General features: G+C 48.5%; 1 protein-coding gene across 1 annotated transcript in view; it reads left to right on the forward strand.

Moving 5' to 3' along the window:
• The window catches only part of synpo2lb (synaptopodin 2-like b), a 41240-nt gene that overhangs the window by 13576 nt on the left and 10649 nt on the right, over positions 1-17015 (forward strand). Inside the window, exons 2-3 of the mRNA XM_070865520.1 lie at positions 12655-12806; positions 13409-14526. Of these exons, the coding sequence (XP_070721621.1) occupies positions 12655-12806; positions 13409-14526 (1270 nt within the window). The remainder of the gene's footprint in view (positions 1-12654; positions 12807-13408; positions 14527-17015) is intronic.

A 17015-nucleotide genomic window follows, 5' to 3' on the forward strand; every position in this document is an offset into this window, starting at 1 on the left:
TGAAAACCAGCTCACAATGCAACTAAAACTTTTAAAATGTTTGATGAGGAGATTGTGGTGTCCTTCTCAGGGAATGTTTTGGGGCATTAATCGCTGCCCAGTGCCACCCTATTGACGTGTTCCAAATCGTCCTAATTCTATGGCTGTTATAATTTGTGCTCGGAGGACCTCCTCATAATGGCCCATGTCCTGAAATGGCACTGGAGCAAACTGCAGTCACCCACACCCCACAACACTCACAGCTAGCTGGCAACGCACCGCAAGATTCTTCTACACATGAAACCAAAATATAAGGCTTTGGAATGTGATACCCAGAGGGACAGACATAGACTTGGGTAGAAAGCTTGATAAATAGCTTCGATAAATGGTGAGATAAATGAGCATGGATGTCCTGTAAATGGGACAGAAGTCGGAGAGCCCTCCACTGGCTTAATCAGTAAAATGTCAATAGTGGCTCCAGGGAATCATCCAGCAAGTTTGAAATAGGGATCAGGAGAAAGGGAGAGCAGTGTCCTTTATTCCAGTATGGTTCTAGTAGCTAATAATGGGTGAGTCATTCCCCCTTCAATTCTTTGCCCCTCCCACACCCCCAACGTTCCAATTTCCTCCTCCTCTCCTGAAAGATATGGGTGTGTTGTGTTGACAGTGCAATGGTAGCATGCCGAAAGGGTCGTGTTAACGTGTGCGTTTAGACAAAAAGCGTTGGCAAGATACTTCAAAATGGAGGGCATCTTAGTCAAGTCCGACCCTGTGTTCACCCAACGTCCCTTGCAGTCAGGTGACTGGATAGTAACCAGAAGCATGTACCCTGGCTGAGTGAGGATAACTGTTGTCCCTTTGCGGTCTCAGCACAGACAAGAGGTCTAACCTGTGACCGCTCTGTTTTGTGTATTGCAGTTACACAATGGACAGTACATTTATTCATTCACTAACAATGGAGCACATTAAATCATTCTTTTAAGGACAGCAAGAATACAACGGTTTCATTCTGTTGGGAGTTAACTGGTGCATGCTCCATGAAGCAGGGATGTTGTATTGTGATGGAAGAAAGAACTTGCATTTCTGTAGCACCTTCCACAACTTCTGGACGTCCCAAAGCACTTCACAGCCAATGAAGTGTAATTACTGTTGAATGTTGTAATGTACACAGCAAGCTCCCAGAAACTGCAATGAGATAATGGCCAGATCATCAGTTTTAATGGTGTTGGTTGTGAAACAAATATTGGGAAGGACACTAGGGAGAGATGAGATTGTTGCCACTGAGCCAAGGCTGACACCTAGTCACAAGGCAGTTGATCAGTTCAGTAAACTGAAATAAAAGCAGCAAAGGTTTCTTTAATAATCTATGAATAATCGCCAAGGCGTGACTGTTGCAGCATCGGCGGAATTATTATGTGAAGGACTGCAATGGAGTGAGGAGCAATCTGAAAGGCTGCCATTGCTGGATATGATTGTGTGAATCATGTGATGTGTTACCTCACTCCCTCGTTGCACAAACAGCCTAAAGCACCAGGTGCCAGAGGTGATCTTGTGCCCCTGTATCTCCCGTCCGCAAAGTGCGTGATCCAGCAAGAGCGTACGTGAAGGGCTCAAACCAGAGACAAGCCGCAAAAACCAGGGGGAGGCAAGTCCGGCTGCTTTCGGGGTTACCATAGGCCTGAGTTCAGCATTGGCCGGAACCTCGGAGTAGGTAGCTGGCCTGTTCTCTGAACTCTGGAATAATGGACAGGGAGGCAAAGGGAAAGGCAAAAAAATCTCTTCATTGAACGAATGTGTTCCATTCTTCTACCTCTTCGGGTTGTGAAGCTGAATTGAAATCAGTCTGACTTTTCACACTGACCGTATTCTGGAGTTTAACCAGAAGGAAGGATTTTAAAGGCAGAGCCCCGAGAACCCGAGGATAAATCACCCAGGGTTGGTTTTGCTCATCTCCTGGTTGCTGGTTACTGAAGAGCATTAGTGGACACCCAACCCTCCTTGTCCAACCAGGTCCCTCCCCCCCCCCCCCGGCCCTGCCCCCGCATCCCATCTCCCCCAATGGGTTCCCTCACCCACCCCCCCCACCCCGGGTCCCCACGCCCCACTCTCCCCCAAGTTTCCTCCCCCTTTCCTACATTATAACAGTGACTACACTCCAAAAGTATTTCATTGGCTGTAAAGCGCTTTGAGACGTCCGGTGGTCATGAAAGGCGCTATATAAATCCAAGTCTTTTTTTCTTTCTCCCTCCCCTGAGTCCTTTCCCCACAATCAAGTAATTCAGTGAGATAGAAGAATCACTACATTCCTGGAGTGTGACAAGTACTCACAGCTCGCTGACTCCACTTCCAAATAACCAAGTTTCCATGTAGACAGTTAACTCGTCTTTTCCTCCTTTGGGCTGATGTATTGGTATTGTGTTTTTTCACTAAGCTCCTGAACATACTTTGCAAGAATGTGGATCGCTCTCTCCCAATTCCAGATATTATTCTTGGATGGGCAGGGGTGGTGGTGCTGGAATAGTATTATTTTTACCCAGCACAGCAGGGTGTAACATACCATAGTTCATATACATCCACATACATCGTATATAGACAGGGATAGATCACCGAGAGGGAGAGGGGAAGGCAGGAGAATGGAGGGGGGAAGAGGGAAATTAGTCTAAAGTCACGTAACCACAATACCAGACGATGCTATTATGGGATGGAATGGTTCGAGCAGGTGCAATCCAGACTACAAGTGCTATTTAAGTGCAATCTATGGTGATGGCGATAATCAGCAAAGTCAAGCATGTGTTGGAATAATTTAACCGCCAGATCACGGTCTGAGACTCCTTGCGTTGGTTTAACGGGTGGGCGGGGCACAGGGCGGGAGAAAAAGCTCTGTTGATATTTTTTTAGTTAAACTAAGATTGCTGCACCTATGATGTCATCAGCCGTGGCTCAGTGGGTAGGACTCTCGCCTCTGAGTCAGAAGGTTGTGGGTTCAAGCCCCACTTCAGAGACTTGAGCACAACTTGCGATACTGAGGGAGCACTGAACTGTCGGAGGGGCAGTACTGAGGGAGCACTGAACTGTCGGAGGGGCAGTACTGAGGGAGCACTGAACTGTCGGAGGGGCAGTACTGAGGGAGCGCTGAAATGTTAAACCGAGGCCCTGTCTGCTCTCTCAGGTGGATGTAAAAGATCCCACGGCACAATTTCGAAGAAGAGCAGGGGAGTTCTCCCCAGTGTCCTGGCCAATATTTATCTCTCAATCAACATACTAAAAAAAGATTATCTGGTCATTATCACATTGCTGTTTGTGGGAGCTTGCTGCATTTCCCTACATTACAACAGTGACTGTACTTCAAAAGTATCTCAGTGGCTGTGAGGCACTTTGGGACATGCTGAGGTTATGCAAGGTGCTGTCTTTCTTTATACATTGAACTCCAACTAGAATGTTAACCCCAATTTCTTTATCAAGTGCCAATTGATCTGTGGTGTCTTTCCAGTTCTGTTTTATTGAAGATATATTTCTAAGCATTGTGGTTGGGTGAAATTTAGCTCACAGATAGTAGATGGCAGTAGAAAGCAATTGGGAGTGTTTTTACTTCAGACTTCATTATCAAGAGTGCTTCCAATGTCCAAAGATTTTAGGAAACTTTGAGCTGATAAGTCATAAAATATTAATATTTGCCTGGAAATTTATGCTGTGTTATTATCGTATGAATATTTAATGTATTCAGAATAAATTCATTCACTATTTTAATTGAGATATTAAGTATTTCAGTTAATAATTCGTGTGGTTACTTCAGAGTGTGTGATATGTCAGCTGAGAGTTCGATGATGTGGAACTGTACAGAGGTTGTGAGTGGGTCTCAGGATTAGGAAGGCATTTAAAAAAAAATCATTCATGGGATGTGGGCGTCGCTGGCAAGGCCGGCATTTATTGCCCATCCCTAATTGCCCCTTGAGAAGGTGGTGGTGAGCTGCCTTCTTGAACCGCTGCAGTCCGTGTGGTGAAGGTGCTCCCACAGTGCTGTTAGGGAGGGAGTTCCAGGATTCTGACCCAGGGATGATGAAGGAACAGCCGATATATTTCTAATTCGGGATGGAGAATGACTTGGAGGGGGGAATTGGCAGTGGTAGTGTTCCCATCCGCCTGCTGCCCTTGTCCTCTGAGGTGATGGAGGACAAAGGCTAGGGGACACTAAATTCCAGGTCCCATTCACAGAATACCATGCTCTTATCAACAGCTGAGAATAGAGCAGGTGCTGAGAGCCAGACTCAGACTGAAGTTAAGAACAGAGCAGTCGGCAGATTAAACTTCAATTCAGTTAGCCTTTGTCATTTGAATGGACCATAAAGTTTGCATTTTTTGTTATTCTACTAAAAAAAAGTATTTATTTTGATTTTACAGCTTTTAAAAAGTTGTACCGAATGTTCCTTATAACTGTCGGGCAATTTTAATAAAGAATTAAATTAGACCTGTGAGCAACCCAGCTGCAGCCTTCCAACCATTTCAACAAAAACAACAACAACTTGTATTTATATAGTGCCTTTACGTAGTGAAACATCCCAGGGCGCTTCACAGGAGTATTATGCGATAACACTTTGACACCGAGCCGCATCAATAGAAATTAGCGCAGGTGACCAAAAGCTTGGTCAAAGAGGTAGGTGTTAAGGAGTGTCTTGAAGGAGGAAAGAGAGGCGAAAAGGTTTAGGGAGGGAATTCCAGAGCTTGGGGCCCAGGCAGCTGAAGGCACGGCCACCAATGGTTGAGCGATTATAATCAGGGATGCTCAAGAGGGAGGAATTAGAGGAACACAGACATCTTGAGGGATTGTGGGGCTGGAGGAGATTACAGAGATAGGGAGGGGCGAGGGCCAAGGAGGGATTTGAAAACAAGGATGAGAATTTTTAAATCGAGGCATTGCTTAACCAGAAGCCAATGTAGGTCAGTGAGCACAAGGGTGATGGATGAACGGGACTTGCTGTGAGTTAGGACATTGGGCAGCGAACACAGGGGTGATGGGTGAGCGGGACTTGGTGTGAGTTAGGACATGGGGCAGCCGAGTTTTGGATCACCTCTAGTTTACGTAGGGTAGAATGTGGGAGCACAGCCAGGAGTGCATTGGAATAGTCAAGTCTTGAGGTAACAATGGCATGGATGAGGGCTTCAGCAGTGGATGAGCTGAAGCAGGAGCGAAGATGGGTGATGTTTTCCCCCCTATAAATGTTGCCCTTCTCCTTTCCTGGAGGTGCTGATTCAAGCTGGGGCCAGTTCTATGGCAGAAGTTGCCCTTCAGTCTCTCCCCCAAATGGCTGTTGTCTGTGTGTGAGCCCAGGTCCTGAGTGTTGGCCTTTTAATCATCATCATCATCATCATAACAAGCAGTCCCTCGGAATCGAGGAAGACTTGCTTCCACTCTTAAAATGAATCCTTAGGTGGCTGAACAGTCCAATACGGGAACCACAGTCCCTGTCACAGGTGGGACAGACAGTCGTTGAGGGAAAGGGGAGGGTGGGACCGGTTTGCCGCACTTTCCTTCCGCTGCCTGCGCTTGATTTCTGCACGCTCTCGGCGACGAGACTCGAGGTGCTCAGTGCCCTCCCGGATGCGCTTCCTCCACTTAGAGTGATCTTTGGCCAGGGACTCCCAGGTGTCAGTGGGGATGTTGCACTTTATCAGGGAGGCTTTGAGGGTGTCCTTGTAAAGTTTCCTCTGCCCACCTTTGGCTCGCTTACCGTGAAGGAGTTCAGAGTAGAGCACTTGCTTTGGGAGTCTCGTGTCTGGCATGTGAACTATGTGGCCTGACCAGCGGAGCTGATCAAGTGTGGTCAGTGCTTCAATGCTGGGGATGTTGGCCTGGTCGAGGACGCTAACGTTGTCCTCCCAGGGGATTTGTAGGATCTTGCGGAGACATCGTTGGTGGTATTTCTCCAGCGACTTGAGGTGTCTACTGTACATGGTCCATGTCTTTGAGCCATACAGGAGGGTGGGTATTACTACAGCCTGTAAACCATGAGCTTGGTGGCAGATTTGAGGGCCTGGTCTTCAAACACCCTTTTCCTCAGTCGGCCGAAGGCTGCTCTGGCGCACTGGAGGCAGTGTTGAATCTCGTCATCAATATCTGCTCTTGTTGATAAGAGGCTCCCCAGATATGGGAAATGGTTCACATTGTGCAGGGCCGCGCCGTGGTTCTTGATGACTGGGGGGCAGTGCTGTGCTGGTGCAGGACCTTTGTCTTTCAGATGTTTAGCGTAAGGCCCATGCTTTCGTAGGCCTCAGTAAATACTATGTCCTTGAGTTCAGCCTCTGTATGTGCGCAGACACAGGCGTTGTCCGCATACTGTAGCTTGATGACAGAGGTTGGCACGGTCTTGGACCAGGCCTGGAGATGGCGAAGGTTGAACAGGTTCCCACTGGTTCTGCGAAGTTTAGTTCCACTCCAGCGGGGAGCTTGTTGTCTCTGAGGTGGAGCATGGCAGCAAGGAAGATTGAGAAGAGGGTTGGGGCGATGACGCAGCCCTGTTTGACCCTGGTCCGGACGTGGATTGGGTCTGTGATTGATCCGTTGGTAAGGATCACGGCCTGCATGTTGTCGTGGAGCAGGCGGAGGATGGTGATGAACTTTTGGGGGCATCTGAAACGGAGCAGGACGCTCCATAGACCCTCGCGGTTGACAGTGTCAAAGGCCTTTGTAAGGTCGAAGAAGGCCATGTATAAGGGCTGACGCTGTTCCCTGCATTCTTCCTGCAGCTGTTATGCTGCAAAATTCATGCAAAAAACCCTTCCTGAAGGTGCTGATTCGAGCTGGGGCCAGTTCTATGGCAGAAGTTGCCCTTCAGTCTCTCCCCCAAACGGCTGTTGTCTGTGTATGAGCCCAGGCCCTGAGTGTTGGCCGTTTAATCTCCACAGGAGAAGTGACAGAGCACCCAAATCCTCTCCTTCCCCAAGGCCAGCAGGGGCGCATTACCAGACAGACACATGAACCGAGAATATTAAATGTGATTAAGGCCCAAGACAATCCCCCAACCCCTCCATAAGAAATCAAAGCAAAGAAAAGAGAAAGAGAAGAAAATAAATGAGAAAATAGATAAATCAAAGAGAAAGGAGTGATGTAAGCCTGTGGAAATAGAACGTGACTTTGAAGGAAATGGGATGGATGTTCCCAGTGTGAGAGGTGCAAATTCCACATAAATTCATGCCTTAAATAAAGTGCGTGCGGGGAGATAATGCCTGTGGAGTGACAGAAAGCTCAGAGTTCCTGCGATGCGCGGCCTGAGCGGAATGGCAGCTGTCACTGAGCTGTTTATGGGCACTGGGGTCATTCACGATTTGCCTTCAGCCCCCAGCCCGGCCGAATGGCAGAACAAGCTGCCACATCTCTGAGCAATGCGCTGAGGAATCCGTCACTCGGGGCAGACATGGGAGGCACAACTGCTCTCCGATCTCACATCCTGTACAATGCTTTAGATTTACTTTTCATAAAGAAAAGATTTACAAACAGCACCTTGGTTCTGAGACACAGCAATCTGTTGCAAGAAGTCATGTTGTAACTATTCCCGAGCTGCTCTCCTCTAGCCTCTGCTTCTTTCTCTGTCTGATTGCTGTGTAAACTTGTCAGGGAGTCACCATGATCAAAATACAGGGGCTTAAAACATGGTTACTGTCATTTAGTTACAGGAAAATAACTTGATTTGTGCAAATGATTGTAACACAACAGAGAGTGGAACAAGCAAAGGCCATTCGGCCAGCTCACTCCATGAGTTCCCTATCGCAGACAGGACTCACTCAGGATAGACAAGCCAATCTCCACCAGCGAGGGAGGGAAATGCACTGGGCCATCACTCTGAACCACGTGGGACATGTCCTGGCAGATTGTTTCACACTCACAGTGACAGTGACCTTCCCTCTCAGCTGTCATGAGATGCGCACACTACTATTTCCACCTGTACTAACGTCCGTCCTGCGTCCTTGATAATGTTACATCCTTCTTCAATCACTAGGACTTCCCTTCATGGCCATACTTCACCTCTGTGGTCTTTTTCAAGTTGTACATCTTTTTCCAAGGGCACCAATATCAAACGCTCTGTTACAGATCTCCACACCTTGTCTTACAGCACAGCATCCCTCTTGTTTCTCCACTGGGACAGTCGGTGCCCAGTCCATGAAAGGTGCTTTGGGTTCACCAAAGCATCGCTCACTCCACAACAACTGCATTGGGCCTTAGAGAGTTACATTATGAGGACAGGTTACATAAACTTGGCTATTATTGGCTTGAGTATTGAAGATTGAGGGGAGATTTAAAACATTAAAAGGATTTGATAGGGGGGATACAGAGAAACGATTTCCTCTGGTGGGGGAATCCAGAACAAGGGACATGATCTTAGAATCAGAGCCAGTCCATTCAGGTAGCGAAATCAGGAAACACTTTTTCACATAAAAGGTAATGGAAATCTGGAATTCTCTCTCCCCGAAAAGGCTGTGGATGCTGGGGCACAATTGGAGCTGTCAGGACTGAGATCAATAGATTTATGTTGGGTATCAAGGAATATAGAGTTAAGGGAGTGTCAATGGAGTTGAGGTGCAGATCAGCCATGATCTAACTGAATGGTGGAACAGGGTGCTCAAATTATCTGTCGCATTTCCTAAATTACAACAGTGACTACACTTCAAAAGCACTTCATTGGCTGTAAAAGTAAACTTTGGGACATCCTGAGATCGTTAGAGGCTGATCCACACCTCAATTCCATTGACCTGCCTTTGCTCCATATCCCTGGATACCCTGACCTAAAAAAATCTATCTTTTTTTTCATTCACAGGATGTGAACATCACTGGCCAGCATCTATTGTCCATCCCTAATTGCACTCGAAGATGGTGGTGAGCCACCTTCTTGAATACAACTGGGTGGCTTGCTAGGCAATTTCAGAGGACATTGCCGTGGGTCTGGAGTCACATATAGGCCAGACCGGGTAAGGGCGGCAGATTTCCAGGAAGGGAATAAGGGGTTATGGGGAGGGGGCAGGGAAGTGGACCTGAGTCCATGATCGGATCAGTCATGATCGTATTAAATGGCAGAGCAGGCCCGAGGGGTCATATGGCCTACTCCTGCTCCTATTTCTTATGTTCTTATTTCCTTCCCTAAAGGACACCAGTGAACCAGATGGGTGTTAAGGACAATGCAGCAGTTTCATGGTCACTATTATTGATATTAGCTTTTCTGTTCCAGATTTAACTGAATTTAAATTTATCGGCTGCTGTGATGGGATCATTAGTCAGGTCTTTGGATTCACAAGGCCAGCAACATAACCACAGTGCACCTCTTCCTCTCGATTAATCTCGGTCCAAAAATACAAGATTTTCTTTCCTTCTTTTCGACGCTGCAGATGATCCTGCAGGAGCCGATGAAGGGGTCTCGTCCAGCGCACGCAGTGAGCCCATGTGCCCAGCGAGCCCATGCTACAGCGAGCCCATGCGCCCAGTGTGATGCACCCAGAGAGCCCATGCACCCAGCGAGCCCGTGCGCCCAGTGTGATGCACCCAGAGAGCCCATGCACCCAGAGAGCCCATGCACCCAGAGAGCCCATGTGCCCAGTGTGATGCACCCAGAGAGCCCATGCTACAGCGAGCCCATGCGCCCAGTGTGACGCACCCAGAGAGCCCATGCACCCAGAGAGCCCATGCACCCTGAGAGCCCATGCGCCCAGTGTGATGCACCCAGAAAGCCCATGCTACAGCGAGCCCATGCGCCCAGTGTGACGCACCCAGAGAGCCCATGCACCCAGAGAGCCCATGCACCCAAAGAGCCCATGCGCCCAGTGTGACGCACCCAGAGAGCCCATGCACCCAGCGAGCCCGTGCGCCCAGTGTGTCGCACCCAGAGAGCCCATGCACCCAGCGAGCCCGTGCGCCCAGTGTGATGCACCCAGATAGCCCATGCACCCAGAGAGCCCATGCACCCAGCGAGCCCGTGCGCCCAGTGTGATGCACCCAGAGAGCCCATGCACCCAGAGAGCCCATGCACCCAGTGAGCCCGTGCACCCAGTGTGATGCACCCAGAGAGCCCATGCACCCAGAGAGCCCATGCACCCAGTGTGATGCACCCAGAGAGCCCATGCACCCAGTGAGCCCGTGCACCCAGTGTGATGCACCCAGAGAGCCCATGCACCCAGAGAGCCCGTGCACCCAGCAAGTACCAGCAAGCCCGTGTGTCCAGCGAGTCCGTGCGGCAGCGAGCCCGTGCGCCCAGCAGTGTGAAACCTGACAGAAGTCAGGGTTTGCTCGCTGGTAGCTGCCCCTCCAACGCCAAGCCCAGCACAAGTGTCACCCTTTGGATGTTGGACAATATCCCGAGAGGGTCTGGGAGCGATGGTGGATCAGAGTTGATCACGGTAACAGATGGAGGCCTCTCTGCATCGTCAGCAGCAAACAGGGACACTTGGCAGCGTGCAGCCTAAGACAGTTTCCCTGCCCTTGAATCACAGCCACTACAGTTAGCCAGCATGCTTAGCTTTAGAGTCACAGAATCAGGGTAGTTTACAAAACACAGAAAGTCATTTTACTCAGCCGCTTATCAACCCCAATTTCCATAATCTAGAAAGAAAGGCTTGCATTTCTATAGTGCCTTTTACGACCACCAGACATCTCAAAGCACTTTACAACCAATGAAGTACTTTTGAAGTGTAGTCATTGTTATAATGTGGGAAATGTGGCAGCCAAATTGCACGTAGCAAGCTCCCACAAACAGCAATGTGATAATGATCAGATAATATTTTTAGTGATATTGATTGAGGGATAAATATTGGCCAGGATACCAGGGATAACTCCCCTGCTCTTCTTTGAAATAGTGCCACGGGATCTTTTACGTCCACCTGAGAGACGAGTCGGGGCCTCGGTTTAACATCTCATCTGAAAGGCGGCACCTCCGACAGTGCAACGCTCCCTCAGTACTGCACTAGTGTGTCAGCCTAGATCTTTGTGCTCAAGTCCCTGGAGTGAGGCTTGAATCCACAACCTTCTGACTCAGAGGCGAGGGAGCTCTGAGAACAGAAGTCACTGCACAATAATTCACCATCTCACACCATCATAGTTCTGCATACACGCGGCATTAACGATGAAAGGCAGAGAAGCATTAATGACACCCTAATGCACATTTTTTTGCATAGTAAATGTTGCCACGAATTGAAATTTCATGATATGTATTATCTGAAGCACTGTTAGATTGGGCTTTATTAAGAATTTCTGTCCATTTCTGGTGGCATTTTTCTGGGGCACAGTTCCACAAACACCAGTCACCTCCTGGTACCTGATCCATTCGTCATATTTGACTCAGAGGTAGTAAGCACGGGCAAACTATTCAACAGTAAAAGGCATCACAGTCGGGCCCGGTCTTACTCTGACCCAATATCCACGACAGGGATCATTGGGTAGCAACCAGGACTGAAAACAATGCTTGATTTTCCTGTTTTTAGCCCAGGGGGAGAGAGTTACACCTGTTTCCTGAGACCAGGGACCTCAACGTGACTGAGAATTCAACAAGGCCTCTTAATCTGTATTGATCAGTCACACAGAGCCTCCAGCCCTCCGAATCTAAATCCTTCCTCACACTTACCTATTCACCGTGACTTTGCTGAGCTGCAGAGAGAGTGTTTCCAGTGCAATGTTTCATCAAGAGACCTCGAGGGAAGATGTGGCACCTCAAGTAATTATACCCGGGCAGCTTGAGCGGATTCGCGTTTTCCTCGATAAACCTAGGCTGCTCTGACCTTGTTCAGAATGGACGGGCTCGGAACTCAGCTCGCGACCCACTTTTGGAGGAATAATAATGTAATAGCGAGTGGGATTGTTCACGAAGTGTCTCTCCTGTCTGTGTATCTGTGGTGATTGGGAACGACTTCTCAGTGGGATCGACCTCATTTCTGATTGATGAGTTTATTCATATTGGCCAAGGGTTTCCGCTTTGTGCGCTATCGGCAATTCGGGCGCAAATTCCCCAATTTTCAGAAATGTTGTTTCTTGCTCATGTTTAGGTTCAAACTCATTTGCATATCGCCAAACGTAAAAATCTTTTAGAACGTAATATTTTTGCATTAAAAATATTCCTTAATGTATGTCAGCGCGGTAACCTGTGAGTAACTTGATTTTACATAATTGAAAATGACTTTAAACAAAACTAAACAGAACCAATTATTAGTTTCTTTGGTGTGCAGTAGTCATTGGCTGAGTAAATTAAAAAGAATTTAATATATAAAAACTTTTAATAAGTCTCCTTGCACCACAAAACAGTTCAATTTTAAGAGCCTCCTCGAAGGCCGGCAAACGGCGCAATTAGCGGAAATTGGCCATGGCGATGAATTGGATGTGGGCGGTGTGGCCAGTGCAGTGAGCGAGCCGCGGAAACCCGACTTGCGCTTACTTGAAATGCCTCGATCTTTTGCGTCGTTTTGGCCAATTTCGGGCGAATTGCGCTGAAAAAAACAGCGCAACCTCGCGGAAACTCCAGGCCGTTCTGTCCAGGTTGACTATTATTTGATTTTATTTCTACAAGCAAAGCTTCAGCAAGGCTCTGTAGAGCGCACACGATCTTTATTCACTCGGTTGATGTGGAGGAGTGTCACAATGTAAGTAACGCCCCGATTCGCTCCAGGGTGTTAGAGACTCAGTTGTTTAATTTGAATGCGTTATTCCAGGTCCGGAAACGGGGCAAAGCTTGTCGAGCTGGACTACGTGAAAATGATGTGCTGTTGATCATCAATGGGAGATCATGCAGCGGGATCTCACACGCGGATGCCATGGACATTATCGACTCCTCCGATGGGACTCTGCATATCTGGGTCAAAAGGTACCGAATAACAATACTGGATAAAGTTGGTTGGAACCCCTTGGGTTTAGAAGGTTGGGGGCGATCTGGTTAAAGTGATAAAGGAATTCGATAGGATAGATACAGATAAACTATTTCATCCAGAGAGAAAATCCAGAATAAATTGAGCGTCCCTGCAATGGGAGGGGAAATACCAGCCATGGGTCCTGCGCTCGGTTGCTAGCCCTGTCCTCTGGCCGGACGTGAGCGAGTGTTGGTACTGGGATGAAGGTGGTGCCTTCATGGCTGAACATCCTGCCCACGCTCACAGACCAGGTTCACATACCAAGGATAGAGATTTGGCCCAAGTCTCTGGTAGCACGTTCTGCCCTTTTGCAATAGTGGCGATGGTGGGCGGGAACAATTCACACTTTCTATTGGAGAGTGTACCGGCCGAACCTGGTTATGGGGAGATAGAACAATCACCTTGGGACTTGTTGTATGGGACTGTAACTCGAGCCCCCCATGTATTGCTGCAAGCCACGCCTGTCAGATAACAGTACACCCGCGGGAGGAGGTCCATCTCTAGGTCAATTGTTACAGTTGCCATATTTCTGAAGCCAGTAACTTGAATCTACTTCTAGAGTTTCCTGCAGCCCGGCATCTGGCAGCTTTCAATCTGAGCCCAGCCTGGTCACCTCCCCCTCTGCCCAGAGCCAAGAGTCTTCAAAAGCCCATGTCCAAGCCCCCGAGCCCTCCACTATGACCCAGGACCTGAGCAGAGCTTCGGCCAGCCTGAGGAGGCGGGGCCCCCGGGGGCAGCTGGAGAGCTACACCTCCCCCCCGGACAGCGAGGCTTATTACGGGGAGACGGACAGTGACGCCGATTACTTCGCCAGCGAGAAGCAGCGGAGGCAGAAGAAGAAATGTCCCAGCGCGTCCCCTCGCCAGAGCCTCAAGAACCCGGTCAAGAGCTCGGCGGATGAGGCTTCTGAGCAGAGCGAGTACGACAGTGCCCCGGAGCCCCCCCGACCCGACACCCGAGCCCCTCCCGCCTGCAGCGACAGCAAGCTGACCCCCCAAGGACCCTCCACCTTCTCGCCGCTGGACCAGCCAAGCCTGCCCCCAGGGGTGGCCCCCAGGACCAGGGAGCTCATGTTTCAGCCCCGGAGGGTGGAAGCCAAGATCAACATCTGGCAGCCCAAGGTGGAGATGGCTTCTTACCCCAACCCCAACCCCAACCTCGTCTACCCCAACCCCAACCCCAACCTCGTCAACCCCAACCCCAACCTCGTCTACCCCAACCCCAACCCCAACCCCAACCTCATCTACTGCAACCCCAACCCCAACCTCACCTACTCCAACCCTAACCCTAACTCCACCTACACCAAACCCAACCTCACCTACCCCGACCCCAACATCGCCTACTCCAACCCCAATCCCAACCCCAACCTCACCTACTCCAACCCCAACCCCAACCTCGCCTACTCCAACTCCAACTCCAACTCCAACCCCAACACCTGGTCAGCCCAACCCAGCGGCGAGGACAGCGCCAGCCGACAGGGCATCCCGGGCACGTCAGAGGCCGACAGCGGGTTCCAGGAGGTACCTGCCCACGCTGGCTCACCTGAGCAGAAGCTGCTGCCGACTGCTACCAAGCCCAACCTGAGAGAGACACAGCTGGTGCCCATGGTGGGCCCAGTCAGCAATCCTGTGGATGAAGTCCTGACGACCACGTACAAAGAAAAGGCCAAACAAGCCAGTAAGTTTTATTTGTCTTCTAACAGAACCTTAAATGATTTAAAACCTGAGCTCTGGTACTCTGGGCTCGTTTGACTGGTTCAGTGAGCGTCTATTTGGAGGAACATGAGATCATGCAGATTTAAAGGATGTGAGCTCAACTCTTGGAAAAGCTTGTCAGCTGGTATCGGTTATGTGATATTCAGAGGTATCTCATTGTCAGCTGCAACAAGACTTTGAACCTAGTTGTTTAAAAACAGTGATAGCTCCTTCGGCACATTTTTCCTAGTTGTCTATTTTTAGGTACAAGGTCCTTTAAAGTTCTTGGAATAAAACAAAATTCTAATTTTCTGCTTCAAAACTAAAAACAATACTAGACTTTAAGAAGGGTGATACATGTGAAGGGCCAGGCACATTTACATTTAACTTATGTGATAAAATTATGTGATAAAGCTTTAGCAACACTAAACTCGCCAATGGGATTTACAGGAAGAGAGCAGGGGAGTTTTGGAGGGAGATTTGGGGAGAGGAGTCAAAGGATGGGGAGAGAGGTGGTATGGTGAAGGCCTTGAGGAATGTATTTCCAGGATGGGGAGATGGGTGGTATGGTGAAGGCCTTGAGGAATGTATTTCCAGGATGGGGAGAGAGGTGGTATGGTGAAGGCCTTGAGGAATGTATTTCCAGGATGGGGAGATGGGTGGTATGGTGAAGGCCTTGAGGAATGTATTTCCAGGATGGGGAGAGAGGTGGTATGGTGAAGGCCTTGAGGAATGTATTTCCAGGATGGGGAGAGAGGTGGTATGGTGAAGGCCTTGAGGAATGTATTTCCAGGGTGCAGGGTGTAATGACTGGGGCGGGGGGAATGAGGGAATGGCCAGAGTCCAAAGATTAAAGGTCATGAACTGGAAGAGATTGCAGAGTTAGAAAGAAAGACTTGCATTTATATAGCGCCTTTCATGACCTTAGGATGTCCCAAAGTGCTTTACAGTCAAATAAATACTTTTGAAGTGTGGTCATTGTTGTAATGCAGGGAATGTAGAGTAGGGTAAGGCCATGGAGAGAGATACAGATAAGGAGGAGGATTTTGTCCAACCGTTCTGAGCTGCTGATGCTGATAACCTATTTAAACATCCAGTATTTAAAATTAAATGTACCCTAAATTCCATACAGAGACCGAAGTTGCCTGTTTAAATTGGTTACCACTACACTTTGTGGGCAGTGTTTTCAACTTCTCACTCTGTGTACTGGACTTTTGAAACAATGTTGTCTTGCCTATCCTTGAGTTGAAGAGTATGGAAAGTATTTCAGTCGGTGACCTCTCTGTCAGAGACCTTGACACATTTCATTGTTTCATACGTTGCGTTGCCAATCATCACAAAGCTTTTTTCAAAAAAGGTTCTTGTTTAACTAAATTTATTGAAGGTCGATGTGAACAGAGACAGCGGAGGGGGTGCCCTGGCCAGAACCCATCCCGCAACCGTTTGGAATGTAGCCGGGTAAAAATAGTCAAACTGACAGAAGTTGTTTCATCTGCCCTATTGTCTGTTCTGACAAGGGCGTAAAAGGGGGTAGAGAGAGATTGGCAGAAGTAGCGTTTTGGTCTCACTCCAGCCTGTGACAGATTCAAGTCTCAATAAGGCACAGACTAATAGTCCAAGGATTTGCAGAATGCAGAGCTCTCAAACTCAGGAACCAGAACAGAAACCCAACAAACATCACATTTATGCAGGTATTTGAATCAGTCTACATATATATTTAAAGCAGTTGCTTATATTATGTGTATAAGTTGCATTTATGCAACTGAAATTGGAATCACATCCATAAATCCAGGATAAGATCAAAGGTCAGAATTTCAATACAATGTGATTTAATTTATTATGTTTCAAATCAAAGATGTGAAAAATTCAATTTATGCTTGCAGAACCTTGACTGCAGATATAGACACTCAAAGGGTTTTCAGCTTTTGTAGATTATCTCATTTAAAAATGACAGGTAGATAATTTAAATACTGTTCATCAGGCTGTAGTGTTTGTTTTTCAGATCAGATATATATGAAACATATATTAAAAGACCACATTAAGATGGAAAATATTTACCCTTGTGTGTGTGGGGGTGGGGAGGGGGGTGGTGTGTGTGGTGTGTTTGTGTGTGGCGGGGGGGGGCGGGGTAGGTGTGTGTGTGTTTGTGGGAGGTGGGGTGTGTGTTTGTGTGTGTGTGTGTGGGGTGTGTGTGTGGGGATGGGGGTGTGTGTGTGTGGGGGGAGGATGTGTAAGTGTGTGGGTGTGGGTGTATGTGGGGTGTGTGTGTGTGTGTGGGGGGGCGGTGGTGTGCCTGTGTGAATGTGTGTCTGTGTTGGTGTGTGTATCTGTGTGTGTGTGTGTGTGTGTGTGTATCTGTGTGTGAGTGTCTGTGTGGGGGTGTGTATCTGTGTGTGTGTGTATCTGTGTGTGTGTGTCTGTGTGGGGGTGTGTGTGTGAGTTGGGGGGGCGGTGATTGGGTGTGTGCGCGGT

Source organism: Pristiophorus japonicus, chromosome 22 (assembly GCF_044704955.1).
Source record: "Pristiophorus japonicus isolate sPriJap1 chromosome 22, sPriJap1.hap1, whole genome shotgun sequence".
In the NCBI taxonomy this organism is placed as follows: domain Eukaryota; kingdom Metazoa; phylum Chordata; class Chondrichthyes; family Pristiophoridae; genus Pristiophorus; species Pristiophorus japonicus.